The sequence below is a fragment of the Chiloscyllium plagiosum genome, chromosome 3 (genome assembly GCF_004010195.1).
Source record: "Chiloscyllium plagiosum isolate BGI_BamShark_2017 chromosome 3, ASM401019v2, whole genome shotgun sequence".
In the NCBI taxonomy this organism is placed as follows: domain Eukaryota; kingdom Metazoa; phylum Chordata; class Chondrichthyes; order Orectolobiformes; family Hemiscylliidae; genus Chiloscyllium; species Chiloscyllium plagiosum.
This window is the reverse complement of record NC_057712.1, coordinates 28636658-28652522: the sequence shown is the minus strand read 5'-3', so window position 1 is coordinate 28652522 and position 15865 is coordinate 28636658. Positions and strand designations below refer to the sequence as shown.

General features: G+C 36.7%; 1 protein-coding gene across 2 annotated transcripts in view; it reads left to right on the top strand.

Moving 5' to 3' along the window:
- Positions 1–15346, top strand: part of agpat5 (1-acylglycerol-3-phosphate O-acyltransferase 5 (lysophosphatidic acid acyltransferase, epsilon)) — a 99782-nt gene extending 84436 nt beyond the window's left edge. For both annotated transcript variants that reach the window (XM_043679258.1, XM_043679250.1), the window contains 2 exons: positions 9229–9352; positions 13274–15346. In XM_043679258.1, coding sequence (XP_043535193.1) covers positions 9229–9352; positions 13274–13499 — 350 coding nt within the window. In that variant the 3' untranslated portion in view covers positions 13500–15346. The remainder of the gene's footprint in view (positions 1–9228; positions 9353–13273) is intronic.
- The last annotated feature ends 519 nt before the right edge of the window (positions 15347–15865 follow it).

Genomic DNA, 15865 nt, shown 5'->3' with positions numbered 1-15865 from the left:
GACAGGGCAAGTGACTAACCTGTTAGTAGGGGAACACTTTGGGATTAGTGCTGGACCAACTGAGCTTTTTCAATAATTTCAGTTTCTCATTTACAGCATCTGCAGTTGTTTCAGTTTTTACTTTGGGATTAGTGATCATAATGCTATTCATTTTAAAATAGTCATGGAAAAGGATAAATCTTCCATAAAAATTAAAATTCTTAATTGGAGAAAGGCAGATTTTAAAGATTTAAAACAAGCTTTCAAAAGTTGATTGGAGTGGACTCTTCACAGGTAGAGGGACGACTGACGAATGGAAAGCCTTCAAAACATGACTTCAGGAATATTATGTTTGTGTTAGAGTGAAAGGCAAGGCTGGTAAGATTAGGAAACAATGGATGAATAAAGATATTGAAGTTCTAGTCAAGAATTAAAAAGAATCATATTAGATATAGACAACTGGGACCAACTGAATCTCTTGAGCATAGTGTGGGACAGGGCATACTTAAGGAATCAGGAAGGCAAAGAGGGAATATAAGATAGCTTTGCAGATATGGTTAAAGATAATCCAAATAGATTCCACCCTTTCCAGTTTAATAATATCCTTCCTATAAAAGGGTAATGAGAACTGCACACAGTACTTCAGAAGAGGCCTAACCAATGGACTATACAACTTCAACATGACCTCCTAACTCCTCCACTCAAAGGTCTGAGCAATGAATGTCAGCATGCTAAGCACATTCTTAACCACAGGACTTGCACAATTAATGGTTGGGCCCGGGATAATGTTGTGGAACAGAGAGATCTAGAGGTTTAGATACATAATCCTTTGAAATTTGCATCACAGGTAGACAGAGTGGTTAAGAATGTGTTTAGCATGCTTGCATTCATTGCTCAGACATTTGACCGGAGGAGTTAGGAGGTCATGATGAGGTTGTATAGTCCATTGGTTTGGCCTCTTGTGGAGTACTGTGTGCAGTTCTCATCACCCTGTTGTAGGAAGGATATTATTAAACAAGAAAGGGTTCAGTAAAGATTTGCAAGGATGTTGTTGGGAATGGTGTTTTTGAGATACAAAAATAGAGTGGAAAGACTGGGACATTTTTCACTTAGTGAGGTTTATAAAATTATGAGGGGCATAGATTTTCCCTGGAGTTGGGGGAGATCAAAGCAAGGGAGCATATTTTCAAGGAGAGAGGAGAAGGAGTTAAAAAGAATACGAGGGGCAACGTTTTGAAACAGAGTGGTACATGTATGGAATGAACTGCCAGAGAAAGTGGTGGATGCAGGTACATTTTGGGTAAGTTCATGAACAGGAAAGATTTGGAGGGATATAGGCCAAGCATAGGCAGGTGGGACTGGTTTAGTTTGGGAACATGGTCGGCATGGACTGTATGACTTTATCACTCATTCTGTAACATGAGCTGATTTTCAAACAATGCTACAGTTGAATAGCTGCAACTCCCCTCGCAGTTGTAGAACTTGGAAAGTGCAAGTCTGGTGTGGTTCCTACTCCCATTGACATTTGCTTCAACCAGGCAAATATACTATTTGAGTTGGCATAATATACAGTTTGGGATAATATATATTTAGCTGTATTAACTTTTATATTCAAAAAGATTATTAGTGGTCAGTGTCCAGATTCATACATACAAGGTAGTGATTTGGGTGAGATACATTTACCCCGCCAAAGGGAAGAGAAGAAAAGAGAGTGCCAAGCATGATTATTAAGAATTATTTTCAAAGTGTGACAGTGAATCTATTCACATGGCAGTAGACACTGCACTTCTAGTTAATTGACTGGAGGAGGTATTGTGAGTAGACACCATTCTTGGTCGAAATGTTAGACCAGATTGATCATAAAGAACAGAATCACAAAAGAAAAGGAAAGCAATGCTACTCCGGAAAGCAAGATACACAAATGTGAAATAAAAATGTCGGAGTATGCCATTAATGTTAGGCTCTGAAATAGTGGTATTCTATCATAAAACAATGCTATTTCAGTGAGGAATAATAGCTTTAATCAGTTTATGTCTGCTATTAAATCAGTTGTATTAGATATAGGACTGGAGGTGCCGGTTGGATGTCCCATTGCATTACCAAATTATTTGGTAATTTATTTTTCTTGGATTTGAATAGAGTTTGGAAAAAGAGAACAATATGGAAAATAGAAACTGAGAGTTAATATAATTTTCTGAGGCTCACCTACTTAAAAAAAAAGATAACTTTACCGGATATCTATGAAGTTCCCCAAGGCTCCTTCCGAGGATTGGTCATGCCAAGTTGCCCATACTGTTCAGGGAGGTATAAGTTAGGTAGGTAAGCTAAGCCATGGGAAATGCAGGGACATTGGGTGTGGTGGGGCAGTGTGGGGGGAGGTGACTCTGTGTGGGGATGCTCTATGGAGCTTTGGTGTGGACTTGTTTCCACACTGTAGGAACCTATGACCACTACCCTCTAGAAGGACAAGGGCAGCAGATGTATGGGAGCATCACCATATGCAAGTTTCCTTCCTAGCTACTCTTCATCCTGATTTGGGAATACATCACTGTTTCTTCAGTGTCACTGAGTCAATATTTTGAAACTCCTTCCAAAATTGTACTGTGGGTCAAAACACCAAATAACTGCAGTGGTTCATAGAATCATAAAATCTCTACAGTGTGGAAACAGGCCAATCGGCCCGACAAGTCCACATCAACTCTCTGAAGAGCATCCCTCCTACACTCAAACCCATACCCTATCCTGGTAACCCTGCATTTTCCATGGATAATCTGCCTAACCTACATATCCCTCGACACAATGGGCAACTTAACATGGCCAATCCACCTAACCTGCACATCTTTAAACTGTGGGAGGAAACCGCACCATCCATAGAAAACCCATGCAGACAAGGGGAGAATGTGCAAACTCCACACAGTCGCCTGAGGCTGGAACTGAACCCAGGTCCCTGGCACTGTTGAGGCAGCAGTGCTAATCACTAAGCCACCATGCTGCCACAAAATGGCCTTGAACCATCATATCTTGAAGGGCAACTTATACAGACAATAAATATTTGCGTAGTTGGAGGTTCCAGCATCCCATGAATTAATAATAAAATTGATTTATAGCTTCCCTAGAATGGGACATCTTAGGTGTCATGACCTTACTGTCTAATTGTGAAATAAGTAAAGACTTTGGTAAGGAGATCTTCATTTCTCAAACTTGAGCTGTAAAATTCTAGAATGTTGCAATCTAGAAAAAGGACATTTTGAGTCTGTGCCACTTTTCTGGTCCTAATCCACTCATCAATTGCCTTTCCCAGCAACCATTTAATTAAGCTACTAATAAACTTGTAGCATGCTTCAACACAAATTTCTTGCAGAGAATTGCACATCTTTTGTGCGAAGAGTATTTTTAAAGTTTCCCTTTATTTTTGTAATTATCTTTGATGCAGGCCTTCTCTGTTTACTTATTGAGCAGTGGAAATAGTCTACTGCTATTTAACCTTATTCCCACGCAATCTTGATCTGGACAACTCCTAACTTTCTCCAATCCATGAACAAAATTTTTTTTAAGCTTCTCTTAATATCTAATATCTCACTGCTGATCACTTTAATTAATATTCCCCTTATAATGTTTGGTAGCATTTAAAAAATAGACCCTTGGATGTGTGTGTTTTTTAAATTATCTTTTCAATTTTGTATATTAACTTTTGAAGCAACAAAAGTGTAAGAATTGGGATTTATTTAATTCACATGGTGAAATGCATCTGCTGCTTAACTGCAATCCCTCTCAAATGCTGAGGGATTAGTTATTTTGTAGTGAAGTTAGTTTTAGAAAGCTATTGAGGAAGTTCAACTGATGTGAAATTAAGTGTTCTTGGGATTGCCAGTGTTCCCTTGTGACATCTCTGATAAAACACAGCTGTTTCAACTCACATAGAGCAGAAAAAATTGGCTCTAATTTGTACTGTGCTTTCAAGATCATAGTTATTCATTTGTTAACATTACATTTCAGATTTTGTCCAATCTACCAACAATAGTATAAATAATCCTTGCGATCATTTTGAAAAAATATGTGCTGTAATCAGTAGATTGTGACATTGTTTAGAATTAAGCAAAATACATAGGAGAGAGTGCACTAGAAAGCTGCAAATGTTGCCAGCTAATGCAGTTCCATTATATGACTTGCAATATGGGGTTTCAGCTGCATTTGATTTCTGGTCCACTCTCAATTCAGAAGAAATTATAAAGTTTTTAATGTAGTTGCAATTTGTCTAATCTCAGCTCCCTGTTTTCTCCCATCCTCCCCATTACCTCAGTTCCTTAGTTCAGCGTGACTCTGACAATTTTTCCAGCATGTTATTGGTCTAGTGGCAGCCTATAAAGGATTTCCTAAGCAGTGGTTATCAGCATGCTATCTCATCATCAACACTATAGCTGAGACTAGTTCTATTTTTAACAGATAACTCATTGGCTTTGTGGTAAAGGTAACCAGCGAATATTAGAGTTGCAGACAGTTTATTCTGCCACAAATCACCACCACCTCTCCTGCCATCTTCTTTCGGAGAGATATTAAAAACAAATTGCAGTTATATCATAGCATTAACGTATTTCAAAGATTTACAGAAGCATAACAGGACAAAAGCTAATGAAGCGAAAGAAGATAGCATTGGGACAGGTTATGGAATTATATTTTAAAGAATGTCTGAAAGAAGAAAAGAGCAGTGAAGATGCTTAGAACCTAAATAACTGAAGACACAGCCACTCATGATGCAGGAAAGGATGTCAGGGATCCAACAATGGCCAGAGTTGAAGGAATGCAGAATTCTCAAAGGATTGTAAGACTGTCAGAGGTTGCACAGTTGAGTCTGAGTAAAGTTTCAAAATGAATCAAACATGAGAATTTTTAAAAATTGAGTCATTTATGAGCCACAAGCCAGAGGGTGAATGGAAAGTGATGTAAGTTAGAATGCAGACAACAGGGTTTTACATGATTTTCGGTTATGGAGGGTGGAAGATGAGAGGCAGGCTAGGCAAGTGTTCTAGTAGTTGATCTGCAAGTAACAGATGTATGGATAGGGATCTCAGCAATAAATGTGCTGTGACAGAAATCAAGATGAAAAGTATTACAGAGAAGCAAGTGTACAGGTTTTCAGGAGAGGTTACAAGCCCTAAATCTGAGCTCAGAAACAAATAAGATGCTCGGTTGTGAGTCACCCAGTTCAAGCTGGAACTAGGGTAACGGAAGAACAATAGCTGTGATTAAAACTGAGTATCATGAACATAAAAATGCAGTGCATGTACTGAGTCATCTTGCTTTAGGGCAGCATGTAAATGAGATGGAAAAGAAGGGGCAAAGGAAGTAGTAGTGCAAGAGCAAAAAAGCTTCAATAGGAGATTCTTTAGGATGTTTCTGAATAGGAAAGTCCTGCTCAGCTCAACCATGAGAGATGTTGGAGAAATTACAGTAAACCAAATCATGGCTGCAAATGATCAAGAAGAATTAGACTATTGTTCCAAGGTCACAGTTGCATTTTTTTGTTACAGCAGGAAGGGGAACTTGATTAGAGATGTTCAAGTTCCGGGAAAGGGGGGCTGGAATTTGGGGGACAACATGATGCTCAAGGACTGAGGTAAATTATATATCCTGATCACCAGCTAACTAAAGTCCACAAAGACCAGCCATCAGACTTGAGAACATCCTGATTATTTCTCCCACAAGAGTCCTATTATCCTTCAAAGCAATTTTTTTTAAAAATGGAACTACACTATTATTCTTGAGGAATCCAATTTTTAAGTAATTTGTTCATTTTTGTCAGTTTGTTTTTCCAACTAGGTGCGAAAATATATCTGATCTTCAGCCTGTTCACAGAAATGATGCTTCAGCCTCTCCTGCATAATTGTGTTTTGTTTACAATATCCCTTTTGGAATATTTTATGGCTGCTCTTTGTTGCGCTCATCATTTGGTGCACTCTCCGCACCAACCCAACTTGGACAAAATTCATTGAAAGTTGTATTGTGTTTTAAAAATGAAGTAGAAAAAAAGAATTGCTGAGAATGATCAATTCCAAAATCTTTACCTATAAACCATAAACTTCCTCTGAATAATTTACTCGAGAAATATTTGCACTCTAATGGTATCAATGTTAACTGAGGGGCTTAGGTTCTCCTGTCTCCCAGACACTTAACAACAACACCATCCTATTCTCCTGACCAAAGAATAAAGACCGTCACTAAATAGAGCACCAGGGTAGCATGTTATGTAGAGTGTGACTTTGGAAAATGTAGATTAGCAAAGTGACGTTGGTGTCCAAACATACACACACTCTTAAATGTGACACAACAAGTTGATAAGGAATTTTAAAAGCATGTAGATTGCTTGGTTTTATGAATAGATATAAAGAGTGTAAAGACAAGGAATTCATGTTAGAATTTTGCTAATCACTCATTCGGCCAAAGCTGAACTATCATGCGCAATTCTGGGTACCTCACTTCAGGAAAGGTGTAACCACCTTAAGGTACAGAGGATGTTCTCAGGAAGTAACCAGGGATAAGAGAAGTTTCTTAATAAGATGAGATTGGAAATGTTTTGATCATTTTCCTTGGAAGAAAGGAAATTAAGAGTTAAAGATGTTAAAGCCTTGAATTTATATCCTGCCTTTGACGAACAGGCTATCTCAAAGTACTTGCTGCCAGTGAAGTATTTTTGAAGTTCAGTCACCATTGTAACATAGGCAGCCAGCTTGCATTGACGGACAATAATATCTTGAAAAAGGTAGAATTTGGTTTTGTGAAAATTTAGGAATAAAGTTTGGCTAATTCACTGGCAATAATTTCCCTCCACTTGTTCAGAACTATGGCTTCTGGAGTGTTTGGTGTACAGCTTTCAGGGAGATCTATTTAATGGCTAAGTAATTGTGTTGCTGACAGAGTTCTTGCAATCACAAAGGATCCTAATTCTGTATAAATTCTTACAGAGAGTTGCTAATATTTCTTAGCAAATCCTTATCATTACAGCCACGAAGTGGTCAGGGGATGTAGCCAGTCCTGTCAGCTGTAATCAAATGTATGTCAGTTTAGTTCATGAATCCTTGAAGCTTGACATGTTGCCTGCATATTTCTTTTTTTGAAATTCATTTGTGGGATGTGGGTATTGGCTGTGCCAACTTTTATTGCCTATCCCAAGTTGCCCTTCAGTCAGTGGTGGTGAGCTACTTTCTGTAGCCACTAAGTTCATTTGGTGTAGGTAAGCCCACAATGCCATCAGAAGCGATCCAGGACTTTGACCCTGCAATACTAAAAGAATGGCAATATATTTCGAAGTCCAATTTGGTGCGACTTGGAGGGAGTGATGTTCCATTGTATCTGTTGCCCATGCCCATCTGGATGACAATAATTGTGGATTTGGAAGGTACTGTCTAAAGAGTCTTCGAGAATTTCTGCACTGTATCCTATTGATCGTACTACACACTGCTGTTGCTGAGCATAAGTGATGGAAGGAGTGAATGTTCAGATGGTGGCAGTCAAGTGGGCTGCCTTGTCTTTAGTGTGAGCTGCTTGACTGTTGGAGCTGCACTCATCCAGGCAGATTTTGCCCCTCAATTTCTCACTATATTATGTTACATTCTGTTAACAGAAATGATAAATTACTTTGGTTTCCTGTGTACCCTTAACTGTCTGGACGTTTTTCAGATTAATACTTAAAGATGGCAGTTATAATAAATACAGTCATGTGGCACAAGCATAATATGAGAGTTCCAGATTACATGGATAGGCAACTAACTTCTGTTGTCCATTTCAATGCATTGCCTTTCCTAATCATGTTGAATGTTGCTAGTGCCACTTATGTACCTATTCATTATTTCTTTGTATGCCATCAGACTGGGTAGAGGCTTAATGTTGTGAATAAATTTCCATAGACGTGTGTTTTGACCAAATATAACTGGACTGTCCCAACTATATGTAAAAATATATTGTTTGAGTCAAACCTTAAGTCATGGTAACATAGTTTTACTCTTAGTCAAAGGGTCAGTAAGAAAGGACATAATTTCAAGTTGAATGTCAGAAGGTTTATAGGGGATTTGAAGCAAAATTGTTTTGCCCATAGGGTGGTAGGAGTCTAGAATGTACTGCTGAGGAGAGAAGTTGAGGCGGGTAACTTCTCAGCCTTTAAAAAGTACTAAATGAGCACTTGAAATGTCACACCATTTGAGGCTATTGGCCTAGTGCTGGATGGGAGGTCGAGTGTAGCTTTGGCAGTACAGACTTGATGGGCCGAAAGGTCTTTCCTGTACTATATAATTCTATGATTCTATCTGTGATTCAAAATGGAATAAACCTGTGAAAAGCAAGGAGATTTCATTGAACTGAAATGAAATAAGTTTCTGCAGTATTTTCATTCAGTGTACATGTGTTTCTACAATACAAATCAGCTATAACACAGTTGTGGAATTTAGACTGATATTTGTAGAACACAAACTTTCCTTACCTGTATTGGTTATAACACGATTCTAGCCCTATTAGTTTAAATGGTGTTGGGATTGCATGATTTTCTTATAAAGCAAGATCGCATGGGAAACTAACTATGGCGTTATAACTACCTGCATTTTTAAGGTTATAGTATTTAACGCCATTGCAAAGAGTGGAGTTTCTGAATAGGTATTGTATTGTTAGGTATAGTTTTTACATTATGAGGTCTAGAGGGTTTTGGGGACATGACAGGAAAGTGGAGTTTTAGCCATGATCTCACTGAATGATGGAGCAGATTCACTGGCTGGTCTATTTCTGCTTTTATGTCTTGTGTTTTGTATTTGTTTCAGATCTAGAAGTGTATGACAGAGACCCTTCACCCCCATATGTCTCGTCTGTTCCTGGTTCTTGTGTCAAGTAATAATACACAATACATACCTAATGCAATTGATGAACACATTCTTTTCTTATTTCTTTCAATCTGTTTGGATTTGAAATATTCTTGATTTGTCCATCATAATTCAAACTGATGAAAATAGTGGAGATTGCTTTGTCTCATTTTCCTTTTGTTTTATTCTTTGGAACATATGTGAAGAATGAGCTCCAATAAGAAATCACCTGTAAAATATCAAGTTAGAAATTAACAAAAAATATTCCTTTCACGTACTTTCTCAACCATTTGAACTGCTAATCTTGGCCAAGATTATTTTGCAAAATTATATTTTATGCAGCTGGCATAAATAGCTGTGTTTATGCACTTATTTTCTATTTACAGTTAATTGTTTCTTGGATTCACAGAATTCTTATGCAGAGAGTGTCCGAGGATACACATTTTCTTTGAGCGTGTGGATGTGAAAGAAGTTCCAGAGGAAGCTATTTTCCTGAAGAGATGGTTACACGAACGCTTTGAAATCAAGGACAAGTCAGTAACAACATTTTTTTTAAGTCGTTCTAGTTCATTTAATTATTACTTAGCAAATCCACAGATAATTTACTTCTCCACCAAAATTATTTTGGCTTTCATCAAATATTTTGAGATTTTAAAATCCTTTGGTAGTGAATATGCTAAATGTCGCTAGTGAATGAAATGAATTCAACTTTCTCCAAATGACAAAGCTAAGACAGGCAGAGGGCAGTGAGTTTATTACTGATCCCAAATCAGGTGCTTAATACACTACTCCAGCAATGATATAATAGTCAGCCAAAGGAGTAACTTGACTTGGAGAATATCTATGCTGCTTACAAATAATATATAGTATGGGCTTCTAAGCATGTAGTAGAATGTATTCCAAGCCAGTCATGTTGTGCAAATTTTCCAAGCTGAGACATTGCATTTTGACCATCTTGTTATTGCAAGTTCGGTCATAAAAGGGGTTGCTTCTTTGAGAGAAGTAGTCAAGCACATTTCCTGGATTTAATATCAGAATCCAAGCACTGTCCACCCACGAGATCCCCCAGATGTTATCTCTGCTGTCAACCGTCGCCATGTCCACCTGTGGCTGCTGCGCGCACAAAGTATGCGTCACCAGTCCATGGGAGAAAGGGAGCAAAGAAAGAAAAAAATGTTCAAGGGCATAGACCAGATAACGTAATAACTTTTTACTAACGAATTGAGATTAAAGTGTTGAAAATCTATTTTAACTATCACAGTGAAATACAGTCATGGTGGAAGATGTTGTACCACTTTTTTTTTGAAGGCATCATCTTGTTTGTAGACAAATATTAATTCAATTTTCTGTATCCTCCTTTGTTCATAATGGGTGGGGGGGTTAAATACCTTGTCTTTTTTCCATGATTGTGTTTTTGCATTGAATTAACTTTTCTTGGTATCATGGAATATTGTCTCCAATTATGGGCACCACATTTTAGAAAGGATTTAAAGGCATAACATGCCACTGAAAACTTTTGCAAAATACTTCCAAGAATGAAGATCTTCAATTATGTGGATTGATTAGAAAAACTAAGCTCTCTTTAAACAAGGTTAAGAGGGGGTTTGATAGAGATGCGCAAAATAATGAGGACCCCTGACAAAGTAAATAGAAGACAACTATTCCCAATGACAGAAAAACCAAGAACCAGAGGACAGAGGTTTCAGATGAATGACTAAAGGAACCAAAAGCAACATGAATGGAAGAAAAATTGTACTAAATGGTTAGGACCTTTGAGTATGGTGGAAGCAGAGTCGAGCATGGCTTTCAAAAGGAAGCTGGATAATTGTCTGCCAGGTTATGGAGAAAAGATTAGGGAGTGGAACTACCCGAATTCCCCCCTCAGAAAGTCGGCAAGAACACGTCTAACTGAATGGTGGTCTCCTATGCTGTATGATTTTAGATATTTTTAAATTAGCTGTTCTGACTAAATTACTTGTTATGACGCACATCTGGAGTAGGTGAGGCTTGAACCCAGACCTTCTCGTTCAAGGGGGGTGGGTTTGGGGAGGAGGTCAAATACTATTATCCTCACTTTGTGTTTAGAAACTGAGATTGCAATTGTATGATAAGTCTCAGATGATGAGAGTATGCAATAATAAGCTTTTTATACATTTAAGAAATTCAATACAATGTTTGATAATTATGGCAAATAATGGAAATCTGAATAAAAAGCAGACTAATGAAATACAGGATGTTGAAAAAAGTCTGTGTGGGGCATTGAGTTCTAAAACACAGCATATTTGACAGTCATCTATTAGGTCACTGCTCAACCATCATTGTTAACAAGAGAAAAAGGACTCATAAGGTGTATCCAAACCTTTCTGATCACTATCCTTCTAAATATTCCCTGTCTAGTATAACTATACTGTAAAATTATTTTGAATAACCTATTCAGACATGCTATGATACATCTTTGGAACAGATGAACAATTGCAATTCTATACATTTTTGATCAACCTGTTCATATGTAAGACACATCTCTGGAGCAGGTGAGATTTAAATCTAGGCGTTTGGCTTAAAGATGGGGATCCTGCCACTGTGTCATATTAGCCTTCTAATGTCTCTGTAGCCTTTTATAATCTGGTAACCAGAAATAAACTCTGATAAATATTTTAATGCAGTTTTACCATAATTTGCATAGTTTTTAATTTTGTCCCTCCAGAAATAAATCTTCATGCTTGGTTTATATTTTTATGTTCATCCTAACCTCAATTTTGAGATTGATGTGCTTCTGTTCTGAAATTTCTTTGTTTCCTCACCCCACCTTGACTTGCCTTTTCTAAGTAATGTGAGTTCCCTATTCTTCCCACCAATGTGCACGTTTTCACTACGTTGAATGTGATTTCCCCATTCTGCAAGTTTATTCATGTCCTTGTTGCAGCCTTCCATGGGATTGACTATCCTAATCCATGCCAACCTAGACCGGAATGTGTCATTTGCATATTCTGAAGTTGTGTTTGATTCCAAATTGTGAATGTAAGTTTTGAACAGCACTGCTCCTTTTGAAACACCAGTTCCCACATGACTTCACATTAGTTGATCACTTTAAAGAGCATATGATGAGGCACTTTGTGAAGACAGTCCAAATAAATTACATCTACTACATTACCATTATCTATTTTCTGTTACCTCAACAAATCCAATAAAGTTAGTCAAACAAAGGTTTTTTTAAATATGTGTAATAATACCTCTGTTATCTATTCTGTAGTTTATTCTAAAATATATGGATCAATCCACCTTGACCACTGGCATTATCCTCTTCAATTTTATTTAGTTTATTCAGAGGATCCACTAATTTGTTTTAACCTCTCACTGCTCATCTCATCATTTAATATTATTCCTACCTGTGCTAGCTCTCTAATAAGTAATAAAGCAAACTAATTATTTACAATTTCCACCGCGCCTTTATTGTTGACAGTTGTGTTATTCTGTCTATTCTTCAATGGCCTTACTTCCATGACCACTTTTCATTTTTTAATTGATATGGCTTTAAGATATTTTACCATTTTGTTTTAAGTTCCTCAGTAACTTGATTGCTTCTGTTGGACTCCATTTTAGATGTTTCCCATTAAATATTACACCATCCTTACCAGTCTTTAACAATTTACAGAACTCAAAGAGAGCTATTTTATTGTATTCCAACTCCCCAAAAGGAGATTTGCACATTTGACACTGAAGAGGCATTGAACCCTAGTTTCCCTTACAGCAGGCAACATCGTCTGTGCATTGAACTGTCAAAAACCTCCTTACAATAATAGACTGGCAATATAAAGGCAGTTCCCGGGTTGCGAATCGGTTCCATTCTGGAGTCCATTCTCAAGTCAATTTGTACACAAGTTGAAACACCAGGCAGGACAATATAAAGCAACAATTCATAAATTAAGGAAATATTTGTATTTTAGGTCTTTAAAATAATACACCTGTGTGAGATCACATTCATTTAAGTAGAAGTGTTTGTAAATTGGGGACTCCCCTGTATTACTTAATTTTGAGCATAATTGAAGTTGAAGGCATTCAGTGAAACATGATGGTGCAATTATACCAATGTAGATAGGTAGCCAATAAGTTTTAATTTTGTCATCATTTACTATTTGAAATTAATTTTGCTAGAGTTCTGCTGTACAGGAAAAATGAAGAAAATTAATAACTGAACAGTGACCCAGATTCTAACTCTCTGATAAGTTGACTTTGCTCTCGGGACTAATCTCAATGACTGACTTATCCACTCCAGTTCACAATGGGAATAGAGCTTAAACCTTTCACTTGATATATTTCTGAATTCCAACTTCTAACTTTTAGCTGGAAATTTCACTAAGAATTGAGGTAGGGCTGCAAGACCTCTTAAGCTAATTTCTAATCACCTGCGTTTTTACATGACCTGAAGGTTCCTTTTTTTCCAATCCTCTTGACAGGTTGTTAACAGAATTTTATGAGTCAAAAGATGAGCAGAAACGATACAAATTTCCTGGAGAAGGCCACAAATCACAGTTGAGCCTTATGAGGACTCTTCCATCCCTGATGTTCCTTGGTGGTCTGACAGTTCCCATGTTGCTGACAGAATCTGGAAGGAAAATTTATATGAAGACATGGATTTATGGAACATTAGTCGGCTGGTTATGGGTTAACATTAGACCCTAAATTTCCATCCTTTGATGCAAGTTCTAATTATTTAGAATAATCCTAATGTAATTGCTTGTATAACATTTTTTGGAAGTTACCTGTAAAATGGGATTTCAAAATTGCAATTGAAGAAATTTTATACTCTAATGAAAAACATTTGCCTTAATGACTGAAATGAACATATTCCAGTAACGTATCTGTTCAGTATGGCTGTGATTTAGTGGCAATAGTTTACCTGCTCAGTGTAGTTTTAGAGCCCTGATGTGTTTCTGTGCAGTTAAAGAACAAATTATTGTAGGCTGTTTAAAGAATTCAAATGGTGTGGGATTAAATTCTATTGAGAACTGGAAACGTGCTTGATTTGATGCTACATATAGCTACAGGCTATATAGTTTTGGGGGGGGCATGAACTGATTTATTACCACACTTGTTTACATAAAGTCTGTTAAATGAAACACCTCCTAATTGTTTTCAGAAGATTTCATTGCATTTCAGTCTGAATTTAAAGATATTTTTAGAGCGAGCGTATAGCTTTGATGTTTCAAATACTGAAAGAGTTAAATCAGTGGTTCATAATTCTTTGTACTGCTCTAGCTCAGTGTAGTATCCTTAACAATCATATTTTCAAGAACCGTTCCAGTCCAATGAAATTGCTGTGAGGCATAGTTTATCTATGCGGGGAAAAACAATGCAATTAAAAGTATAGTTATGAAAGATGGGTAAAATGCTTAAATTTAGTTGCTGATGCTTAGTTTTGTGAACTGATGGTGATTTTTTTTTAAAAAACATAATTACTGCAGCATTTCAGCTGGTGTGCATATGTACTAAATGTACATAAATCGTCAAGTTGTTGGACTGAAACTGTCATTAATTGTATTTATATATCACTTTGAATACCATCATCTAACATCCAAAACCACGAAGATGAAGCACTGGAATACGAAGTGGGTTACAGTACATGTTGACTTTTGTGTGGATAAATGATTAAGAATATACTGCTTGCTCATTTAGTAATTGAGTTGCTTCGTGATTGTGAACTGTTTTCTTAACTGTGTGATGCCTTGATGTGCCGTTTACTGTATTTACAGACAGCATGTGCCTTTTGCCTGTAACTGACTGGTTCATTCTCAAGACTTGTATTGATGACAGTCTTAATACAGGCATAATAGAAATGCATCACAATTGTAACTTGCAACTGGATTTGCTTGTGGAAAAGCTGGTATTCCCTCTAGTGGATCAAGAGAGCTAGAATAAAATTTCCCCTGTGATTTCTCAAACTGTTTTGTTTTCTTACGTGCAGTATGTACAGTAAAACCCACTCAATTCAAGTGTACAAATCCAAAGTTTTTAATCTTGCTCAAAGTTTATAATTCTTAAGTGTACAATTTGGGTGCACCTGCTATTGGAATAGTGCTTATGAATGCTGAATAGTTAAACCCGCTCTTAATTTTACTTACCTCAAACACAATTCAGATGAAGTAAAATATTTATAATAATTTTTAGGTGTTATCACTGGCATGATTACATATCCTGAATTTCTTTCCCCAAGAGCACAACAGTGAGCTAATGGAAAGTATTATCAATGTTTTTACACATTTTCAGGATAATTCAAATGGTGCAATGCCAGTGTGATTAATCATAGTTTCTTAAGTAATTAAAACAAAAATCATCTTTAATGCAGGTTGGTTTATTCTGATGTTCAATTTTTAAAAGCACATTTGTTTTAATAGACAGTATGTTTACAACGTTTATCATATACCATCAACTTGCATGCATATTGGTTCTAATGTTTTCTTTTACAGCATTTTTAAGCCTTATAATTTGTGTACACATGTTGCTTAAATAAATTTTCAATGACTAAAATATATTGGCTTATCTGTTTTTGTTCTTTGCTCTGTCTAGAATGAATAAATGTTCAAATTGCCCGGTCTGCTTCTATTTATAATTTAAATATCTGAAATTATAACAAAGCTTCTGTTGCAAATTACTTACCCTCTGGAATCTCAAAGATTTAATTTTGCTTCATTATCTGTTTACAGATATGCAGTCAGGCAGTAGATTTTTAAATTCTTAAATGTAATGTGCATATATTTAAATGTAGAAAAACGTTGCCATCTAGCTGTCAAGTCAAAAAAACTATTTCTGTATCATCCAAATGGATAGGTATGTCAAGCAACGAAGGAAAGGTGTGAAAGGAGGACCCCATATTGTAAGATTTTACTGTAGATATGAACACTACCTTGAATTTTGCTCTTGTCTTACATACTATCACCAAACAGTTTTACATGTTGAAGTTCCGTGAATGGATTGTACAGATAAGCGTGCCTGTTAAAATGTGATGATAACCTGTTGCAAAATTATGTAGTTCCCTGAAAGTATGAAAA